The sequence below is a fragment of the Monodelphis domestica genome, chromosome 1, assembly GCF_027887165.1.
Source record: "Monodelphis domestica isolate mMonDom1 chromosome 1, mMonDom1.pri, whole genome shotgun sequence".
In the NCBI taxonomy this organism is placed as follows: Eukaryota; Metazoa; Chordata; class Mammalia; order Didelphimorphia; family Didelphidae; genus Monodelphis; species Monodelphis domestica.
In genome coordinates, this window is record NC_077227.1 from 118,601,791 (window position 1) to 118,619,369 (window position 17,579).

The 17,579-nt window shown below is 36.1% G+C and overlaps 1 protein-coding gene across 16 annotated transcripts in view; it reads left to right on the plus strand.

Annotated features, from left to right (window-relative positions):
• The window catches only part of SH3GL3 (SH3 domain containing GRB2 like 3, endophilin A3), a 162,026-nt gene that overhangs the window by 116,900 nt on the left and 27,547 nt on the right, over positions 1-17,579 (plus strand). For all 16 annotated transcript variants that reach the window (XM_007479247.3, XM_007479246.3, XM_007479248.3 and 13 more), the window contains one exon: positions 7,531-7,664. In XM_007479247.3, coding sequence (XP_007479309.1) covers positions 7,531-7,664 — 134 coding nt within the window. The remainder of the gene's footprint in view (positions 1-7,530; positions 7,665-17,579) is intronic.

Genomic DNA, 17,579 nt, shown 5'->3' on the forward strand with positions numbered 1-17,579 from the left:
TATTCTTGTCACTATACAGTGTTTTCCTAGTTTCTGTTTGTTTTATTCTGCTTAGTTTCTATAAGTCTTTCCAGGTTTTTCTGAGCCCCTCCTGCTTGTCATTTCTTATAGTACAATAGTATTTCATAACAATCATATACTGTAAGTTACTCAGTCATTCCCCAATTGTTGAATATCCCCATTCTAAATCTTTGCTTCCCTAAAAAGAGCTGCTTTAAATATTTTTTTGGGGTACGAATAAGTCCATGATGGCAAACCTATGACATGTGTGCCAAAGATGGCACACAGAAACCTCTCTGCGGACATATGTGCTGTTCCTGTTAGAGTTAGTTACTAGAAAAGCAGAGGGACACAGGCAGAGCTGCTCCCTCCCAGCTCTCCACAGAGCTTCCCTGCCCCTCTGTGCTTCCTCCTTCCCCTGAACTGAGCACTCAGGCCACTCCCCTCCCCTTCTCCCTCCTTTGTCTGGAACTAGGGACTGCAGGGGGCAGGAGGGATGTCTCCTCTCACAGCACCTGATTCAGCCCCACCCCTTAAAAGATCTCCCTCCTTCTTCCTTTCTTCCCTGCCAGCCACTAGTCTTGGGGGGTGATCCAGCCCTCCCAGGCTAATTGTGCTCCCTCCACCTCCTGCTCCCATCTCCTGAGTGGGTCTCAACTCAATAGGCACTCCACTCCTAGCACTGTTGTCATATCATGGGGTGCTCCATTGTTATGGAAATATAAGCAGTCTAAAAGGCAAGGAGGTTGTACCTCTGAGACAGAGTTGGGCATAGGCTGCATGGAGCTGCATTTGGGTTTTTTTGTTTTTATTTTTTGAAAATATTACTTAGTCAATTTAGAACATTATTCCTTGGTTACAAGAATCATATTCTTTTCCTCCCTCCCTTCCCCCAAACCTTTCCCATAGCCAATGTGCAATTTCATTGGGTTTTATATGTGTTCTAGATCAGAACCTATTTCTATGTTGTTGATGTTTGCACAATGATGATCAATTAGAGTCTACATCCCTAATCTTATCCCCTCAACCCATGTAATCAAATAGTTGTTTTTCTTCTTGTGTTTCTACTCCCACAGTTTTTCCTCTGAATGTAGATAGTGTTCTTTCTCATAAATGCCTCCGAGTTGTTCAGGATCACTGCATTGCCACTAATGGAGAAGTTCATTACATTTGATTGTTCCACAGTGTATTGGTCTCTGTGTACAATGTTCTCCTGGTTCTGCTCCTTTCGCTCTGCATCACTTCCTGGAGGTTGTTCCAGTCTCCATAGAATTCCTCCATTTTATTATTCCTTTTAGCACAATAATATTCCATCACCAACATATACTACAATTTATTCAGCCATTCCCCAATTGAAGGGCATCCCCTCATTTTCCAATTTTTGACATGGGGCTGCATTTGAATTGGATTCTATGAGAACATGTACCCTGCTTTGTAATAAAAAGCCACCTTCCTCCAACCTTCCCCTACCTTCCTGACCCTAATAGTCTTCTCTGACTGAGCAAAGCCCAGCTGTAGCCCCCTTGCTCGGCCCCTGGCATGGCTGCATGGAGCATCAGCAGGAGGCAGGTTCCCTCTGAATGTGAGCTGCTGGGAGCCCAGAACTTGCTCCTGAATGCAGGGTGGGGGGCACTCATTCTTGGTGGGGCAGAACATGGCACATAGTCTGGGAGGAGGGCTGGGGCATGGCACATGGTCTCTAAAAATTTCTAAAAGGTTTGCCATCACTGACATAGATACTTCCCCCCTTCCCCCTTTTTAATCTCTTTGGGATATAAACCTAGAAATGGCATTTCTGGATCAAAGAATATATACTATTTTATAGCCCTTTGACCATGGAACCCAATTGCTCTCTTGAGTGACTAAATCAGTTCACAATTCCCCCAACAGTGCATTCATGTCCCAGCTTTCCCATATCCCCTCCAAATTTTGTTATCTTCCTTTTCTATCATAATAGGCAATCTGATAGGTGTGGGGTAGTACCTCAAGAGTTGTTTTAATGTTCATTTTTCTGAATAATAGTGATGTAGAGCATTTTTTGCATAACTATAGAGAGCTTTAATTACTTTTGAGAACTGCCTGTTCATATCCTTTGACCATTTATCAAATGAGGAATGACTTGAATTCTTTATATTCAACTCATTTCTCTATGTATTTGAGAAATGAGGTCTTTATTAGAGACTTGTAAAAATTTTTGCATCATTATGTTTACTGTGTCTTACTTTCCATCTTATCTACACCTGTTTAGTTTCTAACCTCTATCTCCTCCCCCAAATTGCCCTCTTTTCTACCAGCCCCCCTTCTCTAATTCTTTCCCTTTTAACTTTCTGATAAGGTAAGATAGCTTTCTACATGCAAGTATGTTCTTCCTTCAGGGAGCCAATTCTGATGAGAGCAAGGTTCACATGCTTTTCTCCTCAACCTTCCCCATCTTCCCCTCCAATATGAATGCTCTTTCATACCTCTTATGTGCAATAATTTATCCCATTCTGTTTTTCCCTTCGCCCTCCTTTCAATGCATTCAGCTTTCTTCTCATGCCTTAATTTAATTATTTATATCATCCCATCATATTCGACTAATTCTTACTTTCTATGTATCCCCCTTTTAACTGCCTTAATAATGAAAAAAGTTTTTTGGTGTTAAAAGAATTACCTCCCCACATGGGGATGAACACAATTTGACCTTATTGAATGTCTTTGATTTCTCTTTTCTGTTTGCCTTTTTATGATTCTCTTGAGCTTGTTATTTGAGAGTCACATTTTCCATTCAGCTTTGGTCTTTAAATCTGGAAAGTTTGGAAGTCCTCTTAAGTCCTATTAAATATCTATTTTTGCCCCTGAAGTTGCTCAGTTTTGCTGGGTAAGCAATTCTTAGTTGAAGTCCTAGCTCCTTTGCTCTGGAATATCATAGCTCAATGATCCTTTAGAAGCTACTAAGTCTTGTGCTATCCTGACTGTGGTCCCAGGATCTTTGAATTGTTTCTTTTTGGCTACTTAAAATATTTTCTCCTTGACTTGGGAGCTTTGGAATGTGGCTATATTTTTCTGGGAGTTATTCTTTTGGAATCACTTTCAAGAGGTTATCAGTGGATTCTTTTCTGTTTTGTCTTCTGATTCTAGAATATCAGGGAAGTTTACCTTGATGATTTTTTGAAAGATGATTTCTACCCTCTCTTTTTGATCATGGCTTTCAGGTAGTCCAGTGATCTCTTCTAGGTTTATTTTTTGGGTCAGTTGTTTTTCCCACAAGATATTTTCTCCTATTTTTTTTATTTTTTGACTTTGATTGTTTCTTGATGTCTCATGGAGTTAATAGTTTCCTTTTGTCCAATTCTAATTTTTAAGATAGGATTTTCTTAAGTTAGCTTTTATACCTCCTTTTCCATTTGGCCAATTCTACTTTGTAAAGACTTCTTTTCCTCAGTGAATTTTTGCATATCTTTTTCCAAAAGGCCAACTTTGTCTTTCAGGTTTTTCTCTTCGATGCATTTTGGTATATCTTTTTCCATTTGGCCAATTCTGCTTTTTAAGTATTTCTTTTCTTCTTTGGATTTTTGCCCATCTTTTATGAGTCTATTCTGTTTTTTTTAAGGTATTAATTTTTTAGTATTTTTATTGGCTTCTTTTTCCAAGCTGTTGATTCTTTTTTCATGATTTTTTTGTGTCACTCTCCTTTCTTTTCCCAGTTTTTCTTCTACCTCTCTTATTTGATTTTTTAAATCTTTTTTTAAGCTCTTTTATTATTCCTTTTTGGGTTTGAGAACAATATTTTCTTGGAGGTTTTGGATGCAGCTGTATTGATTTTGCTGTCATTTTCTGAGTTTCAGTCTACCCTGCCATCAAAATAATGTTCTATGTTGAGTTCCCTTTTTGTTGTTGTTTGCTCATTTTCTTGCTTTTTTCTTTTCTTTTAGTTCAAAAAACTGTCAAAGTTGGGCTTTGTAACTGTGGTGAAGGGAACACTATTCCAAGTTTCAGGTTCTTTATATACCTGTCTTCAGAATGGGCATTGACCTCTCTGCTTTCAGTTCTTCTAAGGTGGTCTGAGGTAAGGAGAGGTGTGTTTAATTATTACTTTCCTGTACTGTGCTCTGATCTGTGAGTAATCCCAAGCTCTCCTTTTTATCTCTTGGAACTGTGACCAGTGTCCCCTCCAAGTGTTGATATTTGCTGGTACCCCTCCTCATCCTGTAACTCTGCCTCAGGGCTGTGACCTGTTTTTGCATATGGGCAGTCTTATAGCCAGAGCCAGTAAAGGAACCCCTGTCATCTCTTTCTGCACAGTTGTCCAACCCCTCTCACCATCTGTGACTGAACCTTCCAGAATCCTTGGCTGCTGTTTCAGTGGTTTCAAAGCCTGTTGCCTCAGTAGGTCTTGTCCTTTCATGCTGTGTGTTTCATCTCTACTCTGGTGCACTGGATCCCTCATGCTGTTCTTCCAGGTTGTTATGGGCTGAAAAATTACTTCACTATGTCTTTTTGAGGGTTATGCTGTTCCAGAATTTTTGGAAGATAATTTGGTAGAAATCTGGCTTTACCCCTTCACAAGCTAATTTTTTAATAAGCACCATAGGATTTTAATAATTACCATGTTGTATAGCTTAGGATCTAATATTACTAGACTTTCTTCCTTTCCCCCATTATTTCCCATGAGATTCTTGACCTTTTGCTCCTTCAGAAGAATTTTGTTGTTATTTTTTCTACTTCTGTAATGGTATCCTTTGTTGGTATGGCACTAAATCAATTAATTAATATTTAGATAGTATTGTTATTATATTAGCTTTGCCTACTCATGAGCAGGTATTTAGGACTATGTTTAAATATTTTAAATATTTTTTTAAGTTATTTTAGCTGATAATGTGGATTTATTTTATATCTTGCAGCTTTGTCAATTTTATTAATAATTTCAGTAAATTTTAAAATCACTTTATTTTTCTAAGTGCACTATCATTATCTGCAGAAAGTATTGTTTTTCTTATATTTTACCTATATCTAGCATTTCTAGCATTTTATCAAAAAATAATGATGATAGTGATAGGCATTTTTTTGTCCACTTGATCTTTTCTAAGTATGCATGGATGATGGACCAAATTCCTTTGAGTGATTATAGATCTCTTCCAGGAGACTTGGCAGTATCTTGGGGTTTGATGCAATCATACCATTGTCTTCAAACAAGAGGATATTAAAAGACCTCACTATCCACAGGGAATTATTTCTTCTTACCTTGTATTCTGCTGGTTTTCTTCCCCTTGCTTTGGGCAGCTAGGTTAGAAGCACAGATTTAATGCTGTACTTTGTGTTAGGAATACCTGAGTTTGAATTCTACCTTAGACAGTAGCTTTGTAATCCAGGACAAGTCACTTTCAAATGATACCTCCTTCTAACCTTGTGAGAACCAAGTAAGCAACTTGTAAAGGACTATTCAAACCTAAATGCAAACTATTTTATACCTCATCTGATGTTTCTTATCAGAAAGTCACTGATTGGGGTTATTTATATTCTTCCATTTCCCAAAGAATCTTGGGTGGTCTTAATGCATGAATAAGATATAACCTTGCTATAAAAAAAGAACCCATAAAATGACATTTTGCTTTACCCAATCAAGTACAATTTCATAATCAGCAAGCAATTCAATAAACATTTGTTATATTAATATGCGATATTATCTTATATTCTTTATATATTTTTTAAATTCTGAGATGATAAGGATTTGGTTCATTATTAATTATCATTTGGAAAAATCTCTTTTTATCTCCTTATGCTTTTGTTAAGAATACCTTCAATACATCTAAATGTGTCTCTCATCAAAACTTTGTATAGATTGGAGAATAGGTTTGTAAGTTATTAATTTTTGATGGCCTCTTGGTTACTGTTTTTTGAGGAATATATTTAAAAGGTCCAGTATTCTTTTCAATCCCACTGATATCTTCTTATCCCTTAGATAACTTACAAATTGGTCCCTAACTATCTTCCCAATTGAATTGTCTTCAGTATTGCTTTCTACTATTTATATATGGTTCATTCTGACTGCTTTACCTATCTTTGTTTATTTTGTTCAGATTGAGATATTAGGGTTTAAGCATGGTGGTTCCATTGCTATTGATGTGTTAAACTTTTTGTTGTATTATTTTATTAACTAAAATTTTTCTATTCTTCACTAAAGCATAAAATCAGTTTAAAAAAAGCTCAATGGGATTTCTTGGGTACTAGATTATTATTTGAATCATTTGATAACAAATATTTCTCATATTTACATCTTCCTTTATGTTTGCTGCACAAGTTTTGTTCATATAAAAGAGTCTTTTAGTTTTTTTTGCGATTTACATTGTTTATTTTATTTTTGTGTTGTTCTCTCTCATTTCACTTAAGAATTTGCTCCTAGGCATATTTATAAAAGGCACCTTCTTCCTTTCTCTTAATTTTTAATATTTAATTTCTGTGTCCCCTTGGGGTTTGTTCAGTGTGCTAATAGGACCCGGTTTTCCACGAACTTTTCCAGTGTCCTATTCATCCATGTCAAATAGGGAGAACTCTCCCCACTAATGTATCATTGGTTTTGTCAAATACAGGATAACAGAGGTCAGTTATTTTTGCTTCTTGATCATTTAGTCTTTTCTATCAATCTACTTTTCTGTTTTTTTTAACCAATACCAAATAGTTTTGGTGATTTAGACTTTATGATATATGGTTTGAAATCTTAAAAGTATTATGTCTCCCTTCACTATTACTTTCATTCCATTATTTCCTTTGAGATTCTAGACATTTTATTCCTCTAAATGATTTTTTAAAGTTTTTAGTCAAATTCTACCAAATAATGCCTTGGTAGTTTGACATAATATGGAATCTGCATGTTAATTTAGATACTATTATCTTTTTTGTCACTGTGGGCCAATGCCAAGGTATAAATATCCCTTAAATTATTCTAATTTTTCTTTATTTCTTTACATTATTTGTAATTATAGAAGCCCAAATTGTGTCTTCACATATTGGTTCAGATATTTGTTCATTATTTAGTTATTTTGAATGGAAATTCTCTTTCTAGCATTGCCTCTTGGTTTTTATTGTTGATAAATGGAAATGCTGATGGTTTTATAGATTTATTTTATTCCAATTTTTTATCAGATTTGAGTTTTCTTAGCAAGCCATCTATAAAAAAGGAGTATCTCCTCTGTTTCAATGTTTAATAAGCTGCTTATTTTTGAAGAGTTAACTTCCTCAGAAAATTTTTAAAAAATATTTAAGTATCAATATAATATAATGAATAAAATGAGTATTTAAATCCAAAGTTGCTCAACTATATTTATCCTGTGGATATTTAGAAAATATTAGGAAAAATATAAAAACAAATGAGAAGAATCTTTTTTTCTTTTTTTTTTAAATCTGGGGCCATAAAGCCCAAAGTTTAAGAGTTGAACAATATCCATAGGACTGTCAGCATTAAACTCCTTTTAAAGGAAAAAGTGAAAAAGGCTGTCCTTCTCTGGAAACCCCGTTCATTGCTGAGCTGACTCTGTTTTGTCTTTTCTCTAGGCCAAGCATTGTTGGATTGTGGTGAAACAATGATGTTGATGAGTGATATAAAAGAAGCTCTTGATATCAATGTGAAACAAAACTTTTTAGATCCAGTGCAGTTATTAGAAGCCAGAGAAATAAAAGACATTGAGGTAAGTTTCTGCACACAGAACATGGATGCATTTTAAAATGATGTTTTTATTCAGTAGGAACTTGGTCAAAATATCAACCTTAAGCTATTCAGTTAAATTAAACAGTTTTGGGATCACAGTATAAACTTTTTTTTTATTATTAATATATTTTATTTGATCATTTCCAAGCATTATTCGTTAAAGACATAGATCATTTTCTTTTCCTCCCCCCCACCCCCCATAGCCAACGCGTAAGTCCACTGGGCATTAGATGTTTTCTTGATTTGAACCCATTGCTTTATTGATAGTATTTGCATTAGAGTGTTCATTTAGAGTCTCTCCTCTGTCATGTCCCCTCAACCTCTGTAGACAGGCAGTTGCTTTTTCTCGGTGTTTCCACTCCCATAGTTTATCCTTTGCTTATGAATGGTGTTTTTTTCTCCTGGATCCCTGCAAGTTGTTCAGGGACATTACACCGCCACTAATGGAGAAGTCCATTACGTTCGATTATACCACAGTGTATTAGTCTCTGTGTACAATGTTCTCCTAGTTCTGCTCCTCTCGCTCTGCATCACTTCCTGGAGGTTGTTCCTGTCCCCATGGAATTCCTCCACTTTATTATTCCTTTGAGCACAATAGTATTCCATCACCAACATATACCACAGTTTGTTCAGCCATTCCCCAATTGATGGGCATCCCCTCGTTTTCCAGTTTTGGGCCACCACAAAGAGCGCAGCTATGAATATTTTTGTACAAGTCTTTGTGTCCATTATCTCTTTGGGGTACAGACCCAGCAGTGCTATGGCTGGGTCAAAGGGTAGATATTCTTTTGTCGCCCTTTGGGCATAGTTCCAAATTGCCCTCCAGAATGGTTGGATCAGTTCACAGCTCCACCAGCAATGAATTAATGTCCCTACTTTGCCACATCCCCTCCAGCATTCATTACTTTCCTCTGCTGTCACGTTAGCCAATCTGGTAGTTGTGAGGTGATACCTCAGAGATGTTTTGATTTGCATCTCTCTGATTATAAGAGATGTAGAACACTTCTTCATGTGCTTGTTAATAGTTTTGATTTCTTTATCTGAGAACTGCCTATCCATTTCCCTTGCCCATTTATCAATTGGAGAATGGCTTGATTTTTTGTACAATTGATTTAGCTCTTTGTAAATTTGACTAATTAAACTTTGTCAGAGTTTTTGTGATGAAGATTGTTTCCCAATTTGTTGTTTCCCTTCTGTTTTTAATTATATTGGTTTTGTTTGTACAAAACCTTTTTAATTTGATGTAGTCAAAATTATTTATTTTACATTTTGTGACTAAGTCTTGCTTGGTTTTAAAATCTTTCCCTTCCCAAAGGTCTGATATGTATACTATTCTGTGTTCACCTAATTTTCTTATAGTTATCTTTCTTATGTTCAGGTCATTCACCCATTCTGAGTTTATCTTGGTGTAGGGTGTGAGATGTTGATCCAAACTTAATCTCTCTCATACAGTCTTCTAATTTTCCCAGCAGTTTTTATCAAATAGTGAATTTTTGGCTGAAAAGCTGGGATCTTTGGGTTTGTCATAGACTGTCTTACTGAGGTCATTTACCCCAAGTCTATTCCACTGATCCTCTTTTCTGTCTCTTAGCCAGTTCCAAATTGTTTTTATGACCACAGCTTTATAGTATAGTTTGACTGCAAGACCTCCTTCCTTTGCATTTTTTTTTTCATGATTTCCCTGGATATCCTTGATCTTTTGTTCTTCCAAATATACTTAGTTATTTTTTTTTCTAATTCAGTAAAGAAGTTTTTTGGTAGTTCCATGGGTATGGCACTAAATAGATAAATAAGTTTGGGTAGGATTGTCATTTTTATTATGTTAGCTCGTCCCACCCATGAGCAATCAATGTTTTTCCAATTGTTTAGATCTAGTTTTAACTGCGTGTAGAGTGTTTTGTAGTTGTGTTCATATAGTTCCTGTGTTTGTCTCAGCAGATATATTCCTAAGTATTTTATATTGTCTAGGGTGATTTTAAATGATATTTCTCTTTGTAATTCTTACTGCTGAAATGGGTTAGAGATATATAGAAATGCTGATGACTTATGCGGGTTTATTTTGTATCCTTCAACTTTGCTAAAGTTGTTTATTATTTCGACTAGCTTTTTGGTTGATTCTTTACAATTCTTTAAGCAAACCATCATATCATCCACAAAGAGTGATAGTTTGGTCTCCTCATTGCCAATTTTAATACTTTCAGTTTCTTTTCCTTCTCTAATTGTTATTGCTAGTGTTTCTAGTACAATGTTAAATAATAGAGGTGATAATGGTCATCCTTGTTTTACTCCTGATCTTATTGGGAAGGATTCTAGTGTATGCCCATTGCAAATGATGTTTGCTGATGGTTTTAGATAATAAACTGTTTATTATTTTTAGGAAAGGCCATTCTATTCCTATACTTTCTAGTTTTTTCAAAAGGAATGGGTGTTATATTTTATCAAAGGCTTTTTCTGCATCTATTGAGATAATCATGTGATTTTTGTCAGTTTGCTTGTTAATATGGCCAAATATGTGGATGGTTTCCTAATATTGAACCATCCTTTTATTTTATTTTATTCCTGGTATGAATCCTGCCTGGTCATAGTGGATAACCTTTGTGATGACTTGTTGTAGTCTTTTTGCTAGAATCCTATTTAAGATTTTTGCATATATATTCATTAGGGAGATTGGTATATAGTTTTCTTTCTCTGTTTTTGACCTGCCTGGCTTTGGGATCAGTACCATGTTTGTTTCGTAAAATGAATTTGGTAGAACTCCTTCTTGGCTTATTCTGTCAAATGGTTTGTATAATATTGGGATTAGTTGTTCTTTGAATGTTTGATAGAATTTGTTTGTGAATCCATCTGGACCTGGGGATTTTTTCTTAGGGAGTTCTTTGATGGCTTGTTCCATTTCTTTTTTCTGGAAAGTGGTTGTTTAGGTAATTTATTTCTTCCACTGTTAATATAAGCAATTTATATTTTTGTAAGTATTCATCCATATCGCCAAGATTGCCATATTTGTTGCCATATAATTGGGCATAGTAGTTTTTAATGATTGCCTCGATTTCCTCCTCATTAGAGGTGAGGTCTCCCTTTTCATCTTGGATACTGTCAATTTGGTTTTTTTCTTTCCTTTTTAAGTACTTTGTCTATTTTATTTGCTTTTTTCAAAGTACCAGCTTCTAGTCTTATTTATTAAATCAATAGTTCTTTGACTTTCAATTTTATTAATTTCTCCTTTGAGTTTTAGGATCTCTAATTTAGTCTTCATCTGAGGATTTTTAATTTGTTCGCTTTCTAATTTTTTAATTTGCATGCCCAATTCATTGACCTCTGACCTCCTTAATTTGTTAATATATGAACCCAAGGATATAAATTTACCCCTGAGTACTGCTTTGGCTGCATCCCATAGGTTTTGAAAGGATGTCTCATCATTGTCATTTTTTTCAATTAAGTTATTAATTGTTTTTATGATTTGTTCTTTAACTAACCAGTTTTGGAGAATTGTATTGTTTAATTTCTAATTAATTTTTTATTTACCTCTCCATGTTCCCTTACTAATTATTATTTTAATTGCATTGTGATCTAAGAAAGTTGCGCTTATTATTTCTGCTCTTTTACACTTGCTTGCAATGTTTTTATGCCCTAATACATGGTCAATTTTTGTGAATGTACCATGTGCTGCTGTAAAGAAGATCTATTCCTTTTTGTCCCTATTTATTTTTCTCCACATGTCTACTAATTCTAATTTTTCTAATATTTCATTCACTTCTCTTACCTCTTTCTTATTTATTTTTTGTTTTGATTTATCTAGTTCTGATAGAGGAAGGTTCAGGTCTCCCACTAGTATTGTTTTTCTATTTATTTCATCCTTGAGCTCCTCCAGTTTCTCCTTTAGAAATTTGGATGCTATGCTATTTGGTGAATATATGTTGAGGACAGATATTTCCTCATTGTCTATACTGCCTTCTATCAGGATGTAATTACCTTCCCTATCTCTTTTAACTAAATTTAGTTTCACTTTGGCTTTGTCAGATATCATCATTACGACTTCTGCCTTCTTTTTATCAGTTGATGCCCAATAGATTTGGATGCACCATCTTACTTTCACCCTATGCATATCTACCTTTCTCATGTGTGTTTCTTGTTGACAGCATATGGTAGGGTTTTGAATTCTAATCCACTCTGTTATTCACTTGCATTTTATGGATGAGTTCATTCCATTCACATTCAGAGTTATGATTACTAGCTGTGTATTTCCCAGCATTTTGATTTCTACTCCTGGTCCTCGCTTTTCTTCTTTCACTATTTCCTTCTAGACCAATATTTATTTTTAATCAGTCCCCCTTGTTCCCACCCTTATTTTCCTTCCCTTTCTACCTTCCTCCTTTTTACTCCCCCCTCCCATTTTCCTTGTAGTCTTTCTAAAATTACCCCCCCCAGACCCCTCCCTCCCTTGCACTGCTTCCCTCCCCACCAGTCCTTTTGTTACCTTTCTACTCCCCTATAGGGCACAAATCTATTCTCTCCCCAAATGGATTGGATTGTTCTTCCCTCTTTGTTCAATTTCAAAGCATGTAAGAATTGAGTATTTCCTATCTTCAACCTCTTTACCCTTAGAATGTATTGATGTTCTCCCCTGTCCCACCACGAGCTTCTTTGTGACATATAAATCTACCCCCATTTGTTTCTTTTCCCATTTTTTAATATTAACCTATTTTTTAGCTCTTTTCATCCTATATAGTTTGTCACTGTTCCCTCTCAGTGTACTTCTTTTAGCTGCCCCAGTAATAACAACAGTTTTTAAGAGTTACCAATGACCTCTTTTCTTATAGGGATACATATCATTTTAACTTATTCAGTCTCTTAAAAATTTTTGTTTTGTTTTGTTTTGTTTCTCCTTTTTCCCCCTCTTTTCTAATTATCGTTTGATGATTCTCTTGAGTTCTGTGCTTTGACATCAAATTTTCTGTTCAGGTCTGGACTTTTCTTCATGAATTCTTGGAATTCTTCTATTTTATTGAATAACCATACTTTCCCCTGTAAGAATATAGTCAGTTTTTCTGGGTAGTTGATTCTTGGTTGTAGGCCTAGTTCCCTTGCTTTCTGGAATATCATATTCCGTGCCTTTCGGTCCTTCAGTGTGAATGCAGCCAGACCCTATGTTATCTTCACTGTGGTTCCATGTTTTCTGGATGACTTCTTGGCAGCTTGTAATATCTTTTCTTTGGTCTGATCGTTCTTGAATTTGGCTAAAACATTCCTGGGTGTTGTCAGTTGGGGATTAAGTCCAGGTGGTGATCTGTGGATTCTTTGAATCTCTACTTTTCTCTTTTGTTCTAGGATATCAGGGCAGTTTTCTTGAATAATTTTTTTAGTATGATGTCCAGGCTTTTTTTTTTGTCATGGTCTTCTGGTAGACCAATGATTTCTTAATTTGTCTCTCCTTGAACGATTTTCTAAATCCTCTGCTTTGTGAATGAGATCCTTCATATTTTCCTCAATTCTTTCATTCTTTTTGTTTTGTTTTTTTTATGTCCTGCTTCCTTGTGAGGTCACTGAATTCTAGTTGTTTTTTGTGGTTCTTAAAGACTGGATTTCATCCTTGGCTTTTTGGTCATCCTTTTCCTTCTGGTCTGATTTTCTTTGGAGGTCATCTTTTTCATCCTCTTTACCTGGTCTTTCATCTCCTTCTCATTTTTCATCTTTATCTGATCTTTCATCTCCTTTGCCTCATTTTTCAGCTGCTTGATTTTGGCTTTCAGGACACTATTTTCTGTTTCCAGTTGACTTATTTTAGTTTTTAAGTTCTTTTCCCAATATTCTTCAGCCTCTCTTAATTGTGTTTTGAATTGCATTTTGAGTTCTTCCAAAGCCTGTTTCTAATTCACTGGGATTTCTGATTTTTCCTTTGCTGATCCCTCCCCCTCTGTTTTGTTTGCTCTTTGCTCATTACCTGTACAGAAGCTCTTTATTGTAATTTCTTTCTTCTTTTTCTTTAGTTTGCTCGTATTTACCCGTTCTTTGCTCCCCATACTTGTCTGTGCTCTTGCTACTCTCATTTATTTTTGGGTTTGGGGCTTTCTCTCAGTCTCCCCTCTTGGAGCTTTGTCAGATATCTTAGTACAGTCTCTGGGGGAGGAATGTTGACTTCCCTGTCCTCTGGAAGCTTTTGATCGTATTAAGTTCAACTGGGTTGGGCTGTATGTGCTCTGAGGCCGAAAACTCCCTGTAGGCTGCAGCCAAACGGAAGGTCTCAGCCACCCAGGCTCTCTCCAGTTTTCTCCAGCTGCTTCCCCACTGCTTGCATTTCACACTTTGAGCCTTGCACAGCCCTCTCCGCTAGGTACATCCTCCAGTCCAGTGCCTTTGCTTGCCCAGAGTTTCCTGTCCTTGCAGGAGTCCCTGCACTCTATTGGGGAGGGGGGGGCTCTGGCCTCCCTGAGCTCTGAGGAGTACTGATGGGATTAGGTTCAACTGGGTTGGTTTGGATGTGCCATGAGGCAAAAACCTCCCCTGAGACTGGAGCCAAATGGAAGAACCCAGCCACCGGGGCTGCCAGCTCTTCGATCTCTCTCTGGCTGATTTTCTGCTGCCTGTGTTTGATGCTCTGAGCCTTGCACAGCCCTCTAGACCAGCACCTTTGCTTGCCTAGAGGTTCCCACTGTCTCTGGGGCCTCAGAGCTGTGGGTTGGGGGGGGAGGGGTTTTGGGACCTCCCTTCTGACTTTCCCTTAGACCCAAGTGTTCTTGGATTCCGGCTTTTGGAGGGCATACCTTTTGAATTGAGTCCAGAAGGAGGGTTTCCCTGCTCTGTCCTATTGTTAAGTTTGAATTTCAGTCCCCTAGGAGCATTCAGTTTGTGATCCTTAAGGAAGGCTTTTCAGATGTCTGAAGTTTTGCTGCTTCTAAGCTGCCATCTTGATTCCACCCCCTTCATTATATTATTGATAAAAGCTAAGTCATTCAGTTGATCATTATATAATATTTCTGTTACTGTGTACTGTGTTCTCCTGGTTATGCTAATTCACCTTGCATCAATTTATATGTCTTTCTTCTTAATAATTTCTTTTTTTACAGTTATAGTCTATTATGCTCATGTGGTACAACTTATTCACCTATTTCCCAGTTATTAGGCATCCACTCATTTTCTACTTCTTTGCCACCACAAAAAGAGCTGCTATAAATATTTCCATACAAATAGGTCCTTAAATTGTTTCTTTCTCTTTGTATGTAGCATTTTCTTCTTGGCCATGGAGCTCTGAAATGAGGCTATATAGGTCTGGGAGTTTTTCTATTTTCGTCTCTTTTAGAAGGTAATCAGCAAACTTTTTTCCGTTTTTATTTTATGCTCATGATTGGGATTTTAAGGACAGTTTTCCCTGAAAAAAATTTTTTTTGTAGTGGTGTCTATTGAAAAATTGAAGGAATTTGGATAGCAAGTTATTATTTGTAGGAAATTAAGTGAAACACACTGACTCCATCTTGTAACTCAGTTTTGGAGTTAGCTCAGTTCTTTTTTGTTCAATTATGGACCTAATCCAAATTCTGTCTTATGAGAAAAGTTTATTCAGTTGTGGAAATTGGAAGAAAATCTTATTGTATTATTTTAATCTAGCCCTTTTTGTCTTGGAAATTAGACTACCTATGTCTGTGGTTGACCAGAGATATCGTCAGATCCACAGATTGATATAACGAGTTTTCTCATCATTTTATATATTTATCTACGTATATGTCTTCTCTGAAAACTGGTCACATATGGATCAATCAGTTATTGTTTCCATGTTCCTTTGATTATTTATAGATACTTGGTGAGGTGTTATATACGACTTTTCCTGAACCAGTGAAAATATACATGTTCACTTTTCCCCTTCCCATTTGGAACATTCTTAATCTTTCATCCAGTTAGAAATCAAATGACCTAATAATGTATTATTCCCTTAATGAGTTGGTCTTACTTCATTAACTGTTTTTAATGGATAAAAATCTCTCTCCCTCTTTATTAGTATCCAGTCCTAAACTGAGGAAGGGGCTTAGTCCTGATTTGTTAGTCAGTTGCCATGCATTGCTTAATAAATTAATATGCTCAGAAAAATCAAACTTTTGTTTCCTTTGTCATTTCTTCTTTTGCTTGTTACATGTTTAGGCTCTTTATTGATTATGACTTTCAGGTAGTCCAATAAATTCTTAGATCTATTTTCAAGGTCAGTTTTTCTGGAGAGATATTTTAGATTTTCTTCTATTTTTTTCTTCTTTTGATGTTGTTTTATTATTCTTTCATGTCCTAACAAAGTGATTAACTTCCATTTGCCTAATTCTAATTTTTAGGTAGTTATTTTCTTCATTGAATTTATATATCTCCTTTCCCATTTGGCCAATTCAGCTTTTTAAGAAGTTATTTTCCTCAATGGATTTTGATTTACATTTTACTAAGCTGTTGACTTATTTTTTCCCCAATTTTCTTCTATATCCTGTTTGAGTTCTTCCAGGAAATTCTTTTTGGGGCTGCTACTCTTTAACACTTTCCTTTTAGGTGTCACATGTTTCCATTTTGGCATTGTTGTCCTCTTTTGAGTTCATGTTTTGATTTTCCTTGTCAGTAAAGTAGCTTCCTAAGGTTAGGTTTTTCCTTTGTCTTTTGCTCATTTTTTCAGCCTATTTCATGATCTTTGAATTATATATTACAATTTAGTTCTGTTCTTGGGATAGAGGTGATGTTTCCCAGGTTTCTTTTGCAAGGTGTACAATGAATGGAATCTGGAGAGGATTGCAATTGTTTTATTTAGGTGTTACCTGCTCTGAATTGAGTTAAATTTCCATTCCTCCTCACTCTCCCTTAATTGCCCAGTTCCACCTGTATGCTACCTGATGTGGGCCATGCTCTACTCATACCCCTTTGAGATGGATCTTCACTGTCTACCCTCCATGCTATCTTGGGCAGCATTTTGCTCTTTTTCTTGGTAGAAAATTTCCAAGGTCAAGTTCTTTTTTTTGCTGTTTATTCCTTTTGCCGTTAAGAGGACTGGGATTCCTGCATGTTGGTGGTCATTGCTTTCTTAGCTTTGTCTAGCAGGGCTTTGCCTTGGTGCAATCTTTCCCTTCCGTATTAGAGTCTTGAGTGAGAGCAGGGAGATCTGTGATGTTTTTTGTGTAACTTGCTTCAAAGTGTTTCACCCTAAGGCTATCTTTCCTGCTTTTGCTGTGTCCCCTGTGACCCCCTCGTTGCTTCCCCCACTGCAAGGACCGAGTTCTATGTCATTTAGTCTCTGCCATATTGGCTCTGCCTCCCTCCATGCTATCTTCAGATAGAAAATTGTTTCATTTTTCTTAATTCTATTCCTCCAGAATTTGTTTTGAATTTTTTGCAGGTGATTTTGGATGACCTTGGAGCACTCCTTTCTTATATCATCATCTTGTCCCCTGAAAATGGAAGTCATATTTATAAATTTAACTAGTGCCTTTTTTACTTGTCATTACCTTTCCTTGCCAATTTCACTAATACTCCTGATACTCTCACTAAGACTATGCCATGCTTTAAAATTTTTATCCTGTTAAATATTCTTGTTCCATCTTTTGCATATTTCTTTTTTAAATTTTGTTAATTTCCCTTATTCCATATTCTTTTATTTCTTTCTTTTTGCAAAAACAAAGAAACAACCCTTACCTTCTGTCTTGGAATAAATAGTGTTATTTTCATGGCAGAAGACTGGCTAGGCAGTTTGGGTTAATTGAATTTCCCAGGGTTACAGAGGTAGGCAATGTCTGAAGCCAGATTGAACCCAGGACCTTCTGCTTCCATGCTTCGCTCTCTGTCCATTGAGTCACCTAGTGGTCCCCTATATATTCTAAAAAATCTAAGTTGGTTGAAGAGTTTCCTGTGTATTTATACTAGTCTTACTTTAGATAATTTCTAC